Source organism: Echiichthys vipera (assembly GCF_963691815.1).
Source record: "Echiichthys vipera genome assembly, chromosome: 23".
Classification (NCBI taxonomy): Eukaryota; Metazoa; Chordata; class Actinopteri; order Perciformes; family Trachinidae; genus Echiichthys; species Echiichthys vipera.
Genome location: NC_139848.1, coordinates 189,507 through 207,747, shown reverse-complemented (window position 1 = coordinate 207,747; position 18,241 = coordinate 189,507). Strand labels below are relative to the sequence as shown.

General features: G+C 49.7%; 3 protein-coding genes across 3 annotated transcripts in view; 2 read left to right on the top strand and 1 right to left on the bottom strand.

Moving 5' to 3' along the window:
• Positions 1-81: 81 nt before the first annotated feature.
• On the top strand, positions 82-2,839 carry eef1b2 (eukaryotic translation elongation factor 1 beta 2). The gene is made up of 7 exons (XM_083937844.1): positions 82-238; positions 1,135-1,257; positions 1,335-1,461; positions 1,538-1,604; positions 1,796-1,921; positions 2,144-2,211; positions 2,713-2,839. The coding sequence occupies exons 1-7, from the start codon at positions 159-161 to the stop codon at positions 2,797-2,799; spliced, it is 678 nt and encodes a 225-aa protein (XP_083793970.1). The 5' UTR covers positions 82-158; the 3' UTR covers positions 2,800-2,839.
• Positions 2,840-4,726: 1,887 nt separating this feature from the next.
• LOC310964637 (uncharacterized protein) lies at positions 4,727-12,608 on the top strand. Its single transcript, XM_083937834.1, has 9 exons — positions 4,727-4,861; positions 7,392-7,491; positions 7,699-7,729; positions 7,865-7,961; positions 8,038-8,213; positions 9,456-10,479; positions 10,557-11,008; positions 11,493-11,628; positions 11,702-12,608. Exons 2-9 carry the CDS (start codon positions 7,443-7,445, stop codon positions 12,557-12,559), a joined length of 2,823 nt encoding a protein of 940 aa, XP_083793960.1. The 5' UTR covers positions 4,727-4,861; positions 7,392-7,442; the 3' UTR covers positions 12,560-12,608.
• An 891-nt stretch (positions 12,609-13,499) lies between these two features.
• dytn (dystrotelin) overlaps positions 13,500-18,241 on the bottom strand; it is a gene marked incomplete at both ends in the record, with an annotated part of 13,585 nt that continues 8,843 nt past the window's right edge. Inside the window, 6 exon segments of the mRNA XM_083937949.1 lie at positions 13,500-13,597; positions 16,489-16,615; positions 16,618-16,674; positions 16,677-17,066; positions 17,543-17,628; positions 17,631-17,683. Coding sequence (XP_083794075.1) covers positions 13,500-13,597; positions 16,489-16,615; positions 16,618-16,674; positions 16,677-17,066; positions 17,543-17,628; positions 17,631-17,683 — 811 coding nt within the window.

Below are 18,241 nucleotides of genomic sequence, written 5' to 3'. Positions count from 1 at the left end.
GGGCCCCTCCGGGCTCAGCGGGCAGGAGGAGGGGCGGTGGCCGGTGAGGAGGAGTCTGTCCCCGGGTATAAAGCCGGGCTCTTCCCGCCTCCTCACTCCTTCTCCTTGCTCCTCCCGCGGCTCCTTCTCTTCTTCTTCCCCGGATCCTCTTCGTCATCATGGGCTTCGGTGACCTCAAATCCGCCTCCGGGCTCAAGGTGCTCAACGGGTTCCTGTCGGACCGGAGCTACATCGAGGGGTGAGTCCGGCAGAGTCCCGCAGAACCCGACCAGCAGAACCTCCGGAGCGTCAACACAGGCGCCGCTGCAGCTGCCGGCCGGCCGCCATCTTGGCTCCGCGCTGAGCTAACGGCGGCTAACGCTAGCTGCGCGGCTGTTCGCGCAGTTTAACGGTAAACTGTGAGAAAATGAGCCGACACGGAGCTTTCACATGCCCGCGGCTCAGTCTGGAGGAGTCCGGGCCGAGAGAGAGACAGTTCCAGTGGAGCTGGGCTTTGTTTTTAATGGCTTATGAGCAGAAGGAGCTGCGTTAGCATGGAGCCACATGGTGCTAACGGTGCTAACATGCTAACTGTGCTAACGTGTCTCATAAGGGCTGCAGCTGAACTCTGCAGGGTTAAAGTTGATTTACTTTAATAACTGATTCAGAGCAGCTGAAGATAAGAACAGTCTGCATTAATATTATAAATAACAGTAACAATAACTAATACTTTAAATAATAATTTTAACTTCATAAAAATTTAAATGACAATAATTAATAATAGTTTAAGTCGTAAACACTGAACTAAAGTTGGTTTTCGTCTCCATCAGCGTTTACAACAAACATCGGTGCACGTTTAAAAGTGTCTGGGTGAAACGCTCTCTGGACTTTAGTTCCATGTTATTCCGTCACCATGACGTCAGAGTGTTGACCCCTGACCCTTTACCTGTGACGTCCGAGCGTTGACCCCTGACCCTTTACCTGTGATGTCAGAGCGTTGACCCCTGACCCTTTACCTGTGACGTCCGAGCGTTGACCCCTGACCCTTTACCTGTGATGTCAGAGCGTTTGCCAGTGACTCTGCCTGTGACCTCAGACCCTTTACCTTTGCCCGTGACCTCAGAGCGCCCGCTGACGTGTCCCTCCCGTCCCCAGGTACGTCCCCTCTCAGGCGGACGTGGCGGTCTTCGAGGCCATCTCGGCGGCGCCCTCGGCCGACCTGTGCCACGCCCTCCGCTGGTTCAACCACATCAAGTCGTTCCAGAGCCAGAAGAGCAGGTGAGGACGGCGCCGCCAGGGTGGGGGGGTGTGACATCAGCGTGACATCAGTGCAGTAAACCCCGCCTCCTCTGTAGCCTCCCAGGTGTGAAGAAGCCTCTGGGTCAGTACGGGCCCGCCGGCGTGGCCGACTCCACCCCCGCCCCCGCCGCCGCCAAGGACGACGATGAGGACGACATCGACCTGTTCGGCTCTGACGAGGAGGTGAGGCCGCCGTGATGTCATCAGTGATGTCTCCCTGAGGCGTGAGCGTGCCGTTGAATGTGTGCGTCTCTTTCAGGAGGACGCAGACGCCGCCCGGCTGAAGGAGGAGCGCCTCGCCGAGTACGCCGCCAAGAAGTCAAAGAGTGAGTCTGAGCCAATGGGTGGCGAGCGTTTCTGTGTCCTGATTGGACGACTCTTCGTGATGATCAACCAATCACCATCTTTCGGCTGACGCCTGATGGACGCCATGTTTTTAACCTGAGAGTCGTTCGCCTCCCGCTGACGCTGGGGCGCCTGTTTCCACGCAACTGACCCCGCCCCCCTGTCTCCTCAGAGCCCGCCCTCATCGCCAAATCCTCGATCCTATTGGACGTGAAGCCGTGGGACGACGAGACGGACATGAGCAAACTGGAGGAGTGCGTCCGCAGCGTGCAGATGGACGGGCTGGTCTGGGGACAGTGTGAGTGTCGTCGTCGTTGTTGTTGTTTATTAATAAACATAATAAGTGTAAATGTTGGTCGTGTGCAGACTCGATGATGATCATCTCACCATCTTTCGTCTGAACGCGTGATGTCACTCTAATGATCTGAGCGCTCTGCACACACTCCTTTATTTATTTATGTTTTATTTATTTATTTATTTAAACTTTTAAATGATGATGAATGTTTTTGTTTGTTTGCAGCCAAACTGGTTCCCGTCGGTTACGGCATCAAGAAGCTGCAGATCGGCTGCGTGGTCGAGGACGACAAGGTGAGCGCCGCCATCTTTGTTTACGTTTGTTTGTTCCTGCAGGAGGGCACAGACGTTTGTTTACTTGTTTACATGTGTTTGTTTACCTGTTGCAGGTGGGCACAGATGTTTGTTTACCTGTTTGTTTGTTTGTTTACATGTGTTTGTTTACATGTGTTTGTTTGTTTACATGTGTTTGTTTACCTGTTTGTTTGTTTACATGTGTTTGTTTACATGTGTTTGTTTACCTGTTGCAGGTGGGCACAGACGTTTGTTTACCTGTTTACATGTGTTTGTTTACCTGTTGCAGGTGGGCACAGATGTTTGTTTACCTGTTTGTTTGTTTGTTTACATGTGTTTGTTTACATGTGTTTGTTTGTTTACATGTGTTTGTTTGTTTACATGTGTTTGTTTACCTGTTTGTTTGTTTACATGTGTTTGTTTACATGTGTTTGTTTACCTGTTGCAGGTGGGCACAGACGTTTGTTTACCTGTTTACATGTGTTTGTTTACCTGTTGCAGGTGGGCACGGACCTCCTGGAGGAACACATCACAGCCTTCGAGGACTTCGTTCAGTCGATGGACGTCGCAGCTTTCAACAAGATCTGAAAACAAACTGTTACCAAAATAAAAGCACTTGAACACAAAACGACTCTGTGATTTTTCAGAATAAAAGCTTCAGTGTTTATTGGACTCTGCAGCATCAGCGTAGTTAGTGAAGCCAGAGTGTGTGTGTGTGTGTGTGTGTGTGTGTGTGTGTGTGTGTGTGTGTGTGTGTGTGTGTGTGTGTGTGTGTGTGTGTGTGTGTGTGTGTGTGTGTGTGTGTGTGTGTGTGTGTGTGTGTGTGTGTGTGTGTGTGTGTGTGTGTGTGTGTGTGTGTGTGTGTGTGTGTGTGTGTGTGTGTGTGTGTGTGTGTGTGTGTGTGTGTGTGTGTGTGTGTGTGTGTGTGTGTGTGTGTGTGTGTGTGTGTGTGTGTGTGTGTGTGTGTGTGTGTGTGTGTGTGTGTGTGTGTGTGTGTGTGTGTGTGTGTGTGTGTGTGTGTGTGTGTGTGTGTGTGTGTGTGTGTGTGTGTGTGTGTGTGTGTGTGTGTGTGTGTGTGTGTGTGTGTGTGTGTGTGTGTGTGTGTGTGTGTGTGTGTGTGTGTGTGTGTGTGTGTGTGTGTTCTCTCTCTCTCTCTCTCTCTCTCTCTCTCTCTTAGCCACGTCCGGCTGTTAGCGTCTCTCCTGATTTCTACCTTAATAAAAACTGTCTCCATGGTTACTGATGGAGGTGGATTTCAAAGTAAAGTGTTTTTATGTTCAATAAGGGCTGCAGTAAAACGGGCTTTCACAATAAAAGCACTAACATTTAATGACCAATGTAACTTCAATAACAGCCTATATTTATGTTGCTGTGATCTACATTAATTAACAAAACTACATAAATATTGCTGTAATAGGTTATATTAATATTTGATATAATAAACACATATATATATATTACTTTGTGTTGAAAGGAGCCAGTTGAGGTGGTTCAGGATCATCTGGTCTGGATGAACCCTGGGCGCCTCCCTAGGGAGGTGTTCCAGGCACGTCCAGCTGGGAGGAGGCCTCGGGGAAGACCCAGGACCAGGTGGAGAGATTAGATCTCCACACTGGCCTGGGAACGCCTCAGGATCCCCCAGTTAGAGCTGGTTAATGTGGCCCGGGAAAGGGAAGTTTGGGGTCCCTGCTGGAGCTGCTGCCCCTGAGACCTGATCCAGGATCAGAGGCTGGAGCTGCTGCCCCTGAGACCTGATCCAGGATCAGAGGCTGGAGCTGCTGCCCCTGAGACCTGATCCAGGATCAGAGGCTGGAGCTGCTGCCCCTGAGACCTGATCCAGGATCAGAGGCTGGAGCTGCTGCCCCTGAGACCTGATCCAGGATCAGAGGCTGGAGCTGCTGCCCCTGAGACCTGATCCAGGATCAGAGGCTGGAGCTGCTGCCCCTGAGACCTGATCCAGGACCAGAGGCTGGAGCTGCTGCCCCTGAGACCTGATCCAGGATCAGAGGCTGGAGCTGCTGCCCCTGAGACCTGATCCAGGATCAGAGGCTGGAGCTGCTGCCCCTGAGACCTGATCCAGGATCAGAGGATGAAGATGAGATGAGAATATATTAATATCTCATAAACAACTATATTGTAATCTATATTAATATAATATAATAAACATGTGTATTGCTGTAATAATCTATATAAATATAAATAATTGAATAATATATAAACATAATAATCTATAATCTATATTAATATAAACATAATAACCATGTATATTGATGTAATAATCTATATGAATATAAATAATTGAATAATATATAAACATAATAATCATGTATATTGCTGTAATAATCTATATTATATATTATTAAATGATTTATATTAATATGAACACACTGCTGTAACGTTACCCGCCGGGTGCAGTTCCGCGCTCGGCCGCCGGCGGCAGCACCGGCGGCAGCACCGGCCCGCTGCTGTGGAGGACTCCGCTCTGCCGCAGATGGAGCCGCAGAAGAAGAGTCAGACCGGAACCTAAACAGAGCGGCGGAGCAGCGCGAAGACGAAGAAGAAGAAGAAGAAAACTTAGAAGTAAACAAAGGAACAAACAGCTGCGGATCAACAAACAAACAGCTGCGGATAAACAAACAAACAGCTGCAGGTAAACAAACAAACAGCTGCAGGTAAACAAACGCATCTCTTCTGGATTATTCCATCAGAACCAGCCAATCAGCGCGCAGCTAGCTGCGTGCTAACAGCTAACGGCTAACAGCAGCCGTGACGGCGGAGCAACGGCAGCGGCGGCGTCACCATGGTTACCGTGAGTCCGGCCCGACCCGGGTCACTTAACCCGGCACACTTATTTAACCCGGGTTTAAAGAAGCGGGTCTGAGCCGAAACCGGAGCCGTTAGCGCTGCAGCTAACTGTTAGCATCACACAGCCAATCAGCGCTCAGGGCGACGCCACAGCTGCGCTCTGATTGGTCCACGTCACAGATGCGACAACGATAATAAACATCAGATTAACCCGGTTTTTATATTAAAGATGATTTAAAATATTATTTAATATAAACTTTATTAATAAACATCAGATTAACCTGTTTTTATATTAAAGATGATTTAAATATTATTTAATATAAACTTTATTAATAAACATCAGATTAACCTGTTTTTATATTAAAGATTATTTAAATATTATTTAATATAAACTTTATTAATAAACATCAGATTAATCCTGTTTTTATATTAAAGATGATTTAAATATTATTTAATATAAACTTTATTAATAAACATCAGATTAACCTGTTTTTATATTAAAGATTATTTAAATATTATTTAATATAAACTTTATTAATAAACATCAGATTAATCCTGTTTTTATATTAAAGATGATTTTAAATATTATTTAATATAAACTTTATTAATAATAAACATCAGATTAACCTGTTTTTATATTAAAGATTATTTAAATATTATTTAATATAAACTTTATTAATAAACATCAGATTAACCTGTTTTTATATTAAAGATGATTTAAATATTATTTAATATAAACTTTAATAATAAACATCAGATTAACCTGTTTTTATATTAAAGATGATTTTAAATATGATTTAATATGAACTTTATTAATAAACATCAGATTAACCTGTTTTTATATTAAAGATTATTTAAATATTATTTAATATAAACTTTATTAATAAACATCAGATTAACCTGTTTTTATATTAAAGATGATTTTAAATATTATTTAATATAAACTTTAATAATAAACATCAGATTAACCTGTTTTTATATTAAAGATTATTTAAATATTATTTAATATAAACTTTATTAATAAACATCAGATTAACCTGTTTTTATATTAAAGATGATTTAAATATTATTTAATATAAACTTTATTAATAAACATCAGATTAACCTGTTTTTATATTAAAGATGATTTAAATATTATTTAATATAAACTTTATTAATAATAAACATCAGATTAATCTGTTTTTATATTAAAGATGATTTTAAATATTATTTAATATAAACTTTATTAATAAACATCAGATTAACCTGTTTTTATATTAAAGATTATTTAAATATTATTTAATATAAACTTTAATAATAATAAACATCAGATTAACCTGTTTTTATATTAAAGATTATTTAAATATAATTTAATATAAACTTTATTAATAAACATCAGATTAACCGGTTTTTATATTAAAGATTATTTAAATATTATTTAATATAAACTTTATTAATAAACATCAGATTAACCTGTTTTTATATTAAAGATGATTTAAATATTATTTAATATAAACTTTATTAATAATAAACATCAGATTAACCTGTTTTTATATTAAAGATTATTTAAATATTATTTAATATAAACTTTATTAATAATAAACATCAGATTAACCTGTTTTTATATTAAAGATTATTTAAATATTATTTAATATAAACTTTATTAATAATAAACATCAGATTAATCCTGTTTTTATATTAAAGATTATTTAAATATTATTTAATATAAACTTTATTAATAATAAACATCAGATTAACCTGTTTTTATATTAAAGATTATTTAAATATTATTTAATATGAACTTTATTAATAAACATCAGATTAACCTGTTTTTATATTAAAGATTATTTTAAATATTATTTAATATAAACTTTATTAATAAACATCAGATTAACCTGTTTTTATATTAAAGATTATTTTAAATATTATTTAATATAAACTTTAATAATAAACATCAGATTAATCTGTTTTTATATTAAAGATGATTTAAATATTATTTAATATAAACTTTATTAATAAACATCAGATTAATCTGTTTTTATATTAAAGATGATTTAAATATTATTTAATATAAACTTTATTAATAAACATCAGATTAACCTGTTTTTATATTAAAGATTATTTAAATATTATTTAATATAAACTTTATTAATAAACATCAGATTAACCTGTTTTTATATTAAAGATTATTTAAATATTATTTAATATAAACTTTATTAATAAACATCAGATTAACCTGTTTTTATATTAAAGATGATTTTAAATATTATTTAATATGAACTTTATTAATAAACATCAGATTAACCCGGTTTTTATATTAAAGATGATTTTAAATATTATTTAATAATAATAATAAAATAAAGTAATAGAGTAAACTTGTGTGTGTGTGTCCTCAGGCTCATGGACTCTCCACCTGAACCCGTCACCTGGTTACCGTTGGTTACAGCATGGAGCGCTCTGATTGGCTGGAGGACTCACTGACTGCGCTGCCTCCAGGTGAGACGTCGTCACCTGATCACTTCATAAATCATGATGTCATCAATAAGAGTCAATATATAAATATAATAAATGTCTGAAACACGTTTCCAGACCCATCTGCAGGACATCCCCCTGCTCTGATGAACGCACAAACTATTATACTATTGTATTATTTTTTATCTGTGTGTGTGTGTGTGTGTGTGTGTGTGTGTGTGTGTGTGTCAGGTGACCGGAAGGAGGCGGAGTCTATGGACAGGTGAGTCACCTGACTCTGGATTTACTATAACTATGAAAATTATGAAACAAACAGTTGCTTTAACACTGACGCAGGTGAGTCCACAGGTGTGTGACAGTACATGTGTGTGTGTGTGTGTGTGTGTGTGTGGGACAGGATGTGGGCGGAGCCTCAGCCCGGTCCATCCAGGTGTGTCCCCAGCAGACAGGGGTACTGTGGGTACTGCAGAGTCCTCTACAGAGACCTGGACCAGGTACGCCTCACACTCTCACTCACCTGAGCCGTGCGATCACAGGTGCTCACCTTAATGACATCCCGTCTGCTCTCAGCACCTGTCCAGCGTCACACACCTGGACTCTGTGCGGAGGTCGTCCAGAGGCTCCAGCGCCGCCTCCACCACCTCGGCCGTCTCCACCGCCTCTGTCCACAGATCCGGACTGACCCTGCTGGAGCGCTTCCTGCAGGACGTCCTCCAGCACCACCCGCACCACTACAACGACCCCAGGTGACCAAACAAACACACCTGTGACCCCAGGTGACCCAACAGACACACCTGTGACCCCAGGTGACCCAACAGACACACCTGTGACCCAACAGACACACCTGTGACCCCAGGTGACCCAACAAACACACCTGTGACCAAACAAACACACCTGTGACCCCAGGTGACCCAACAAACACACCTGTGACCCAACAAACACACCTGTGACCCAACAGACACACCTGTGACCCCAGGTGACCCAACAGACACACCTGTGACCCCAGGTGACCCAACAAACACACCTGTGACCCCAGGTGACCTGACAAACACACCTGTGACCAAACAAACACACCTGTGACCCCAGGTGACCCAACAGACACACCTGTGACCCCAGGTGACCCAACAGACACACCTGTGACCCAACAAACACACCTGTGACCTGAACAAACACACCTGTGACCAAACAAACACACCTGTGACCACACAAACACACCTGTGACCAAACAAACACACCTGTGACCTCAGGTGAAATAAACAAACACACCTGTGACCAAACAAACACACCTGTGACCTCAGGTGAAATAAACAAACACACCTGGGACCTCAGGTGGAATAAACAAACACACCTGTGACCAAACAAACACACCTGTGACCTCAGGTGGAATAAACAAACACACCTGTGACCAAACAAACACACCTGTGACCTCAGGTGGAATAAACAAACACACCTGTGACATAAACAAACACACCTGTGACCTCAGGTGAAACAAACACACCTGTGACCTCAGGTGAAATAAACAAACACACCTGTGACCTCAGGTGACATAAACAAACACACCTGTGACCTCAGGAGAAATAAACAAACACACCTGTGACCCCAGGTGAAATAAACAAACACACCTGTGACCCCAGGTGAAATAAACAAACACACCTGTGACCTCAGGTGACATAAACAAACACACCTGTGACCTCAGGAGAAATAAACAAACACACCTGTGACCTCAGGTGAAACAAACAAACACACCTGTGACCCCAGGTGAAATAAACAAACACACCTGTGACCTCAGGTGAAATAAACAAACACACCTGTGACCTCAGGAGAAATAAACAAACACACCTGTGACCCCAGGTGAAATAAACAAACACACCTGTGACCCCAGGTGAAATAAACAAACACACCTGTGACCTCAGGTGACCCAAACAAACGCACCTGTGACCTCAGGTGACATAAACAAACACACCTGTCTTCATGTTTGTCTCCATCAGACCGTCTCACGCCGACCTCCCGTCAGTCTCCGCCCCCCTCTTTCCGAGGGAGGAGCCTGATGAACTGGAGAGGCGTTCTGCACCAATCAGAGAGCAGGAGGAAGGAGGGGCCACTCAGACTCCGCCCCCACAACACCAGGCCCCGCCTCCTGTCCACAGGAAGGCCCACAGGAAGACGGACCGGAGGAAAACCAGCGAGTCCTCCATGTTATCACCACGCCACAGAGGTCAACGGCCCCCCACAGACCCTGGTCCCTGTCCTCATCCCCCCGCAGACCCTGGTCCCTGTCCTCATCCCCCCACAGACCCTGGTCCCTATCCAGACCCTGGTCCCTGTCCTCTTCCTGCCACAGACCCTGGTCGCTGTCCCCCCACAGACCCTGGTCCCAGTCCCCCCACAGACCCTGGTCCCAGTCCCCCCATAGAGTTCAGGGCCTGGCAGAAACAGAGGCCTGCGTCTCAGGCGGTGGCGGCGGCAGTTTTCTCATCTGACCGCAGCGACTCCTCCACCTCTTCACCATCCCACAGGGGTCCAGGCCCTGGTCCTCGTCCCCCCACAGACCCTGGTCCCTGTCAAGACCCTGGTCCTCATCCTTGTCCCCCCACAGACCCTGGTCCCCGTCCCCACACAGGTCCTGGTCCCCCCACAGACCCTGGTCCTGGTCCCCCCACAGACCTTGGCCCAGGTCCTCGTCCCCCCACAGACCCTGGCCCTGGTCCTCGTCCCCCCACAGACCTTGGCCCAGGTCCTCGTCCCCCCACAGACCTTGGCCCAGGTCCTCGTCCCCCCACAGACCTTGGCCCAGGTCCTCGTCCCCCCACAGACCTTGGCCCAGGTCCTCGTCCCCCCACAGACCTTGGCCCAGGTCCTCGTCCCCCCACAGACCTTGGTCCCTGTCCAGGCCGTGGTCCCCCGGCAGAATTCCGGTCCTGGCAGCAGCAGCGGCGTGCGTTCCAGAAGGCGGCGGCGTTCTCGTCGGACCACAGCGACTCTCTGGACTCTCTGGACCGGACCATCGAGGAGGTTCGTCCGTGTCTCCGGTTCCAGGTTCGTCTGCTTCGTCTCCAGATCCTCAAAGTTAATCGCATGTTTGTGTCCAGGTGATCCAGACGCGTTGTCACGCCGACAGTCCCTCTCGCCGCCAGCAGGAGGAGGACGAGACGGGGAGCTTCCACTTCAGCCTCCCCGTCTCCATGGAAACACAGAGCGAGGACTGGGACTCACCTGTGCAGGGCCCGGTCCAGGTGAGGCCGGCGGAGCTGAGCCGTCTGATGGACGCTCAGGTGGACCTGGAGGACGGGGGGTACTCGCACCAGCTGGACTCGGCGCTCCGCGGCGAGAGGCGAGCAGGGGGCGGGGCCGGGCGGGACCAGGGCTTCTGGACTCTGCCGATAGAGCAGGTCCTGCCGGCGCCGGAGCATATCCCAGAATCCTTCAGGGGCAAAACCTGGAGCCAGATCGAACGGGAGGACGAGGAGAAGGTGGAGAAACTGGTGCAGCAGTTCAGGCGCGGGAGGTTCCTCTGCTACTTCGACTCGGAGTCTCTGGCACGGTAACGTTTAGGGCGCGGGCGCCACAGTGGGCGTGGCATCTTTAGAGTCTAAACGTTAAACCTGATACGGGTCCTGGGGCGTGAGTTAAACCGGCTCCAGGGCGCCCCCTAGAACACTCCACAGTCATGCCCCGCCTCTAAACGTGACGTAGGCGTGTGAGGTTTGGTCGGCAGATTTAAAAAACGCCTCCTGGAGCCAAACCCTCGGTCCAACAGGAAGTCGGCCATTTTGGATTCACTGTGGCGTTTTTCCCAAAGTGAAGTCGGACGCGTTGTTCTTTAACGAGCTCTTCAGATCCGCTCGCTGCAGCTTCAGACCTTTGAGAAGCTAAATCACGAAGCTCTTGAGGACTCGTGGAACGCCGTCGATGTGGCGTGCGTGCGTGGCGTGGCGTGACGTGGAATCTTAAGACCTGAGATAAAATGTAAATCGTTAACTCGCCTGTTCTTTCATGTAACGCTCAAATGATGTCATCGCTGTCAGGTTCGGTCGGAGGACCCAAAACAAGGAGGCGGAGTCAGACGGCGACATCCCGCCCCTGTTGGACCATGGTGACGATGACTCGGCGTGTGTCCAGAGGAGAAAGAGGCGGAGCTTCAGAGTGGCGTCCAGGTGTCAGGTGAGTTCCAGTTTCAGACACGAGCGACGGCGACGGCGAAGGAATCGTCTTCACCTCTGTTTGTGTCCTTCAGGTGGTGAAGGTCAGCCGCGGCACTCAGACGCTCCAATTGGTCGTCCCAACTGTCCGTCAACCAGTCGCAGAGGCCCCGCCCACCAGCGTCTTCACAGCCAATCAGGACGCAGCAGACAGGACTCCTGACGTGCAGGCGTGGCATTGCCTCCCCCCGCCGTACTCCAACATCGTCACGCCGCTGCAGCCTCGCACTTCGCTGGTCTACCTGCTCTGCTCGGCCTCAGGCCCCGCCCCCTCCTACACGCCTGCATCAGGCCCCGCCCCCTCCAACACGCCTGCACCAGGTCCCGCCCCCTCCGACACGCCTGCATCAGGCGCCACCCCCAAACGCCACAGGAAGAGGCGACGTCGGCTTGACCTGCGGGGGTTAAAGGTCAAATACAAACGACTTCCTGTCAGGTTCTACGACGCCAGCAGCAACTGCATCCTGAAAACGGCGCCCAAAGGTTTTCTGTGCCGGCGAGGCTCCGCCCCCTCCAGCCCGCCCGTGACATGCGTCCGTCAGCTGTTCAGAAGTCTGAGTCCGGACCTGAACGCCGACGGGTGGCGGGGGGAGGGCTCCGCGGGGTCCTCCAGGGTCAGAGGTCAGAGGTCGTCGGACACGCCCTTCAACGGGTTCCTCCTGAGCGCGCTCAGCAGAGACAAACAGGACACGCTCAGGGGGCGGGGCCGGCCTCGGCGAGCCAGGGCTCAGGCCACGCCCCCCCAGCCCAGGAGAGAAGGCCTGCGTCGGGCGGGACCCGCCAGGAAAGTCCCCGGCTCCACAGCCACGCCGCCGTCCTCGCCGCGCCGGGGGAGGGGCCGGAGGCGGCGTGGCTGCGGGAGGGGGCGGGGCTCTGGGAGGGGGCGGCGGTAGCAGAATCAAAGATGCCTTCACTTGTCTCTGAGACGTCGGGACGTTTGAACTTTAACGATTTATTTAAATCATCAGAAAAAAACAGTTTCTGCTTTTTAACGTTTTATTTTCTGATGAAATCACGAAAAAAGTTTTACTTTCTATTTTTACACGAATAAAGATTTACAACCTGAGCAGAGAGTGTGTGTGTGTGTGTGTGTGTGTGTGTGTGTGTGCGTCCTCAGGTGTCTGTGTGTGTGTGTGTGTGTGTGTGTGTGTGAGAGTGTGTGTGAGTGTGTGTGTGTGTGTGTGTGTGTGTGTGTGTGTGTGTGTGAGTGTGTCAGGTGTGTGTGTGTGTGTGTGTGTGTGTGAGAGTGTGTGTGAGTGTGTGTGTGTGTGTGTGTGTGTGTGTGTGTGTGTGAGTGTGTGTGTGTGTGTGTGTGTGTGTGTGTGTGAGAGAGAGAGAGAGAGTGTGTGTGTGTGTGTGTCAGGTGTGTGTGTGTCTGTGTGTGTGAGAGAGAGAGAGAGTGTGTGTGTGTGTCTGTGCGTGTTTGTCTGTGTGTGTGTGTGTGTGTGTCCTCAGGTGTGCGTGTGTGTGTGTGTCAGCTCTGTGTGAGTGTGTTTGTCCTCAGGTGTGTGTGTGTCAGGTGTGTGTGTGTGCGTCCTCAGCTGTGTGTGTGTGTCCTCCAGGTGTGTCAGGTGTGTGTGTGCGTGCGTCCTCAGCTGTGTGTGTGTGTGTGTGTCCTCCAGGTGTGTGAGGTGTGTGTGTGCGTCCTCAGGTGTGTGAGGTGTGTGTGCGTCCTCAGGTGTGTGTGTGTGTGTCCTCAGGTGTGTGAGGTGTGTGTGTGTGTGTGTGTCCTCAGGTGTGTGAGGTGTGTGTGTGTGTGCGTCCTCAGCTGTGTGTGTGTGTCCTCAGCTGTGTGTGTGTGTCCTCAGGAGTGTGTGAGGTGTGTGTGCGTCCTCAGCTGTGTGTGTGTGTCCTCAGTGCGTCCACCAGCTGCCCGGTCGTGTCTCCCACCTGCTCTGCAGCCTGAACAAGCTCCGCCCTCTTCGTCTCACCTGGAGACAGGAAGTGAACGAGAGAAGATTTTTCAAAATAAAACAGAATATTCAGTCGATAATTTAGATTTTTATTTCTCTCACCTTCCTCACCTGTCTGTCTGTCTCACCTGTCTGTCTGTCTCACCTGTCCGTCTGTCTCACCTGTCCGTCTGTCTCACCTGTCTGTCTGTCTCACCTTCCTCACCTGGCTCACCTGTCCGTCTGTCTCACCTGTGCGTCTCTTGTCTGTCTGTCTGTGCGTCTCTTGTCTGTCTCACCTGTGCGTCTCTTGTCTGTCTCACCTGTCTGTCAGTCTCACCTGTGCGTCTCTTGTCTGTCTCACCTGTGCGTCTCTTGTCTGTCTCACCTGTCCGTCTGTCTCACCTGTGCATCTCCCGTCAGTCTCACCTGTGCGTCTCCTGTCTGTCTCACCTGTGCGTCTCCTGTCTGTCTCACCTGTGCGTCTCCCGTCTGTCTCACCTGTGCATCTCCCGTCAGTCTCACCTGTGCGTCTCCTGTCTGTCTCACCTGTGCGTCTCCCGTCTGTCTCACCTGTGCGTCTCCTGTCTGTCTCACCTGTGCGTCTCCTGTCTGTCTCACCTGTGCGTCTCTTGTCTGTCTCACCTGTGCGTCTCCTGTCTGTCTCACCTGTGTGCTCCTGTCTGTCTCACCTGTGCGTCTCCTGTCTGTCTCACCTGTGTGTCTCTTGTCTGTCTCACCTGTGCGTCTCCTGTCTGTCTCACCTGTGCGTCTCTTGTCTGTCTCACCTGTGCGTCTCCTGTCTGTCTCACCTGTGCGTCTCCTGTCCGTCTCACCTGTGCGTCTCTTGTCTGTCTCACCTGTGCGTCTCCTGTCAGTCTCACCTGTGCGTCTCTTGTCTGTCTCACCTGTGCGTCTCTTGTCTGTCTCACCTGTGCGTCTCCCGTCTGTCTCACCTGTGCGTCTCCCGTCTGTCTCACCTGTGCGTCTCCTGTCTGTCTCACCTGTGCGTCTCTTGTCTGTCTCTCCTGTCCGTCTCACCTGTGCGTCTCCTGTCTGTCTCACCTGTGCGTCTCTTGTCTGTCTCACCTGTGCGTCTCCTGTCAGTCTCACCTGTGCGTCTCCCGTCTGTCTCACCTGTGCGTCTCTTGTCTGTCTCACCTGTGCGTCTCTTGTCTGTCTCACCTGTCTGTCAGTCTCACCTGTGCGTCTCCCGTCTGTCTCACCTGTGCGTCTCCCGTCTGTCTCACCTGTGCGTCTCCTGTCTGTCTCACCTGTGCGTCTCCTGTCTGTCTCACCTGTGCGTCTCTTGTCTGTCTCTCCTGTCTGTCTCACCTGTGCGTCTCTTGTCAGTCTCACCTGTGCGTCTCTTGTCTGTCTCACCTGTGCGTCTCTTGTCTGTCTCACCTGTGCGTCTCCTGTCAGTCTCACCTGTGCGTCTCCGTCTGTCTCACCTGTGCGTCTCTTGTCTGTCTCACCTGTGCGTCTCTGTCTGTCTCACCTGTCTGTCAGTCTCACTGTGCGTCTCCCGTCTGTCTCACCTGTGTGTCTCTTGTCTGTCTCACCTGTGCGTCTCTTGTCTGTCTCACCTGTCTGTCAGTCTCACCTGTGCGTCTCTTGTCTGTCTCACCTGTGCGTCTCTGTCTGTCTCACCTGTCCGTCTGTCTCACCTGTGCATCTCCCGTCAGTCTCACCTGTGCGTCTCCTGTCTGTCTCACCTGTGCGTCTCCTGTCCGTCTCACCTGTGCGTCTCTTGTCTGTCTCACCTGTGCGTCTCCTGTCCGTCTCACCTGTGCGTCTCTGTCCGTCTCACCTGTGCGTCTCTTGTCTGTCTCACCTGTGCGTCTCTTGTCTGTCTCACCTGTGCGTCTCTTGTCTGTCTCACCTGTCCGTCTGTCTCACCTGTGCATCTCCCGTCAGTCTCACCTGTGCGTCTCCTGTCTGTCTCACCTGTGCGTCTCCTGTCCGTCTCACCTGTGCGTCTCTTGTCTGTCTCACCTTGTGTCTCCCGTCAGTCTCACCTGTGCGTCTCCTGTCTGTCTCACCTGTGCGTCTCCTGTCAGTCTCACCTGTGCGTCTCTTGTCTGTCTCACCTGTGCGTCTCTTGTCTGTCTCACCTGTGCGTCTCTTGTCTGTCTCACCTGTGCGTCTCCGTCTGTCTCACCTGTGCTCTCCTGTCTGTCTCACATGTGCGTCTCTGTCTGTCTCACCTGTGCGTCTCCTGTCCGTCTCACCTGTGCGTCTCTTGTCTGTCTCACCTGTGCGTCTCTGTCTGTCTCACCTGTGCGTCTCCTGTCAGTCTCACCTGTGCGTCTCCGTCTGTCTCACCTGTGCGTCTCTTGTCTGTCTCACCTGTGCGTCTCCGTCTGTCTCACCTGTGCGTCTCCCGTCTGTCTCACCTGTGCGTCTCCTGTCTGTCTCACATGTGCGTCTCTTGTCTGTCTCACCTGTGCGTCTCCTGTCTGTCTCACCTGTGCGTCTCTTGTCTGTCTCACCTGTCTGTCAGTCTCACCTGTGCGTCTCTTGTCTGTCTCACCTGTGCGTCTCCCGTCTGTCTCACCTGTGCGTCTCCCGTCTGTCTCACCTGTGCGTCTCCTGTCTGTCTCACCTGTGCGTCTCTTGTCTGTCTCACCTGTGCGTCTCTTGTCTGTCTCACCTGTGCGTCTCCTGTCTGTCTCACCTGTCTGTCTGTCTCACCTGTGCGTCTCTGTCTGTCTCACCTGTCTGTCTGTCTCACCTGTGCGTCTCTTGTCTGTCTCACCTGTGCTGTCTCTTGTTGTCTCACCTGTGCGTCTCTTGTCTGTCTCACCTGTGCGTCTCCCGTCTGTCTCACCTGTGCGTCTCTAGTCTGTCTCACCTGTGCGTCTCTAGTCTGTCTCTACCTGTGCGTCTCCTGTCTGTCTCACCTGTGCGTCTCCTGTCTGTCTCACCTGTGCGTCTCCTGTCTGTCTCCATCTCCGTCTTCAGTCTGTCCACCGTCTCCTGCAGCAGCTCTTCTGAACTACACGTCCCATAATCCTCTTCTTCTGTGAGACAGGTGACCTCTTCCTGAGGCCCCGCCCCTCCTGTCCATCCTGTCGTTCTATTGGACGACAGAGCGGCGAGTCACCTGCTGCTCCTCCTCCTCACAGCAGCTGTGCTGTGAAGGAGGTGTGTCCCGGTGCATTGTGGGAGATGGAGTCTGTAGTTCTTCCTCACTCCACTCGTCTTCCTCCTCGCTGCTGCTGCTGCTCTCCGTGCCACGAGCCGCCGCAAAGGTGTTCTCTGGCGTGTTCTCCGGCGTGTTCTCTGGCGTGTTCTTCGGCGTGTTCTCCGGCGTGTTCGTGTTCTCTGGCGTGTTCTCCGGCGTGTTCTCTGGCGTGTTCTTGTTCTCTGGCGTGTTCTTCGCGTGTTCTCTGGCGTGTTCTCTGGCGTGTTCTCTGGCGTGTTCCTCGTGTTCTCCAAAGTGTTGTTTGCGTGTTGTTGAGCCGCCATCTTGTTTAGAGCCTGAAGAAAGAAAACGGGCCTCCTTAAAAACCTAAAATACCACCTTAAATGTGTGTGTGTACCTGTGTGTGTGTACCTGTGTGTGTGTGTGTGTGTACCTGTGTGTGTGTGTGTGTATGTACCTGTGTGAGTGTGTGTGTGTGTACCTGTGTGAGTGTGTGTGTACCTGTGTGTGTGTGTACCTGTGTGAGTGTGTGTGTGTACCTGTGTGTGTGTGTGTGTGTACCTGTGTGAGTGTGTGTGTGTGTGTACCTGTGTGTGTGTGTACCTGTGTATGTACCTGTGTGTGTGTGTGTGTGTATGTACCTGTGTGAGTGTGTGTGTGTGTACCTGTGTGAGTGTGTGTGTGTACCTGTGTGTGTGTGTGTGTACCTGTGTGAGTGTGTATACCTGTGTGTGTGTGTACCTGTGAGTGTGAGTGTGTGTGTGTGTGTACCTGTGTGAGTGTGTGTGTACCTGTGTGAGTGTGTGTGTGTACCTGTGTGAGTGTGTGTGTACCTGTGTGAGTGTGCGCTGCAGACGGGTGTTGTTGTCCCTCAGTGTTTCCATGGTAACCTCCATCTCAGAGCACCTGTCCTCCAGACGCCCTGCTCTGATTGGACGGTGATCCTCCACACCTGCAGCTGCTGCTCCAGCAGCCTGAGGAAGAGGAGGAGGAGGAGGAGGAGGAGGAGGAGGAGGAAGAGGAGGAGGAGAGGAGGAGGAGGAGGAGGAAGAGGAGGAGAGGAGGAGGAAGAGGAGGAGGAGAGGAGGAGGAGAAGAGGAGGAGGAAGAGGAGGAGGAGGAGGCAGAGGAGGAAGAGGAGGAGGAGGAGGAGGAGGAGGAGGAGGAGGAGGAAGAGGAGGAGGAGGAGGAAGAGGAGGAGGAGAGGAGGAGGAGGAGGAGGAGAAGAGGAGGAGGAAGAGGAGGAGGAGAGGAGGAGGAGGAGGAGGGGAGGAGGAGGAGGAGGAGGAGGAGGAAGAGGAGGAAGAGGAGGAGGAGGAGGAAGAGGAGGAGGAGGAGGAGGAGGAGGAGGAGGAGGAGGAGAGGAGACGAGGAGGAGGAAGAGGAGGAGGAGAAGAGGAGGAGGAGGAGGAAGAGGAGGAGGAGAGGAGGAGGAAGAGGAGAGGAGGAGAGGAGGAGGAGAGGAGGAGGAGGAGGAGGAGGAGGAGGAGGAGAGGAAGAGAGGAGGAGAGAAGAGGAGGAGGAGAGAGGAGG

Excerpts from the sequence above, each read along its gene's own strand:
- eef1b2 (XM_083937844.1), top strand. The coding sequence starts at position 159 with ATGGGCTTCGGTGACCTCAAATCCGCCTCCGGGCTCAAGGTGCTCAAC. Across the intron at positions 1,922-2,143 it reads CGGGCTGGTCTGGGGACAGT|CCAAACTGGTTCCCGTCGGT; the intron begins GTGAGTGTCGTC and ends GTTTGTTTGCAG. Across the intron at positions 2,212-2,712 it reads GCGTGGTCGAGGACGACAAG|GTGGGCACGGACCTCCTGGA; the intron begins GTGAGCGCCGCC and ends TACCTGTTGCAG.
- LOC310964637 (XM_083937834.1), top strand. The coding sequence starts at position 7,443 with ATGGAGCGCTCTGATTGGCTGGAGGACTCACTGACTGCGCTGCCTCCA. Across the intron at positions 7,962-8,037 it reads TCTACAGAGACCTGGACCAG|CACCTGTCCAGCGTCACACA; the intron begins GTACGCCTCACA and ends GTCTGCTCTCAG. Across the intron at positions 11,009-11,492 it reads GACTCGGAGTCTCTGGCACG|GTTCGGTCGGAGGACCCAAA; the intron begins GTAACGTTTAGG and ends CATCGCTGTCAG.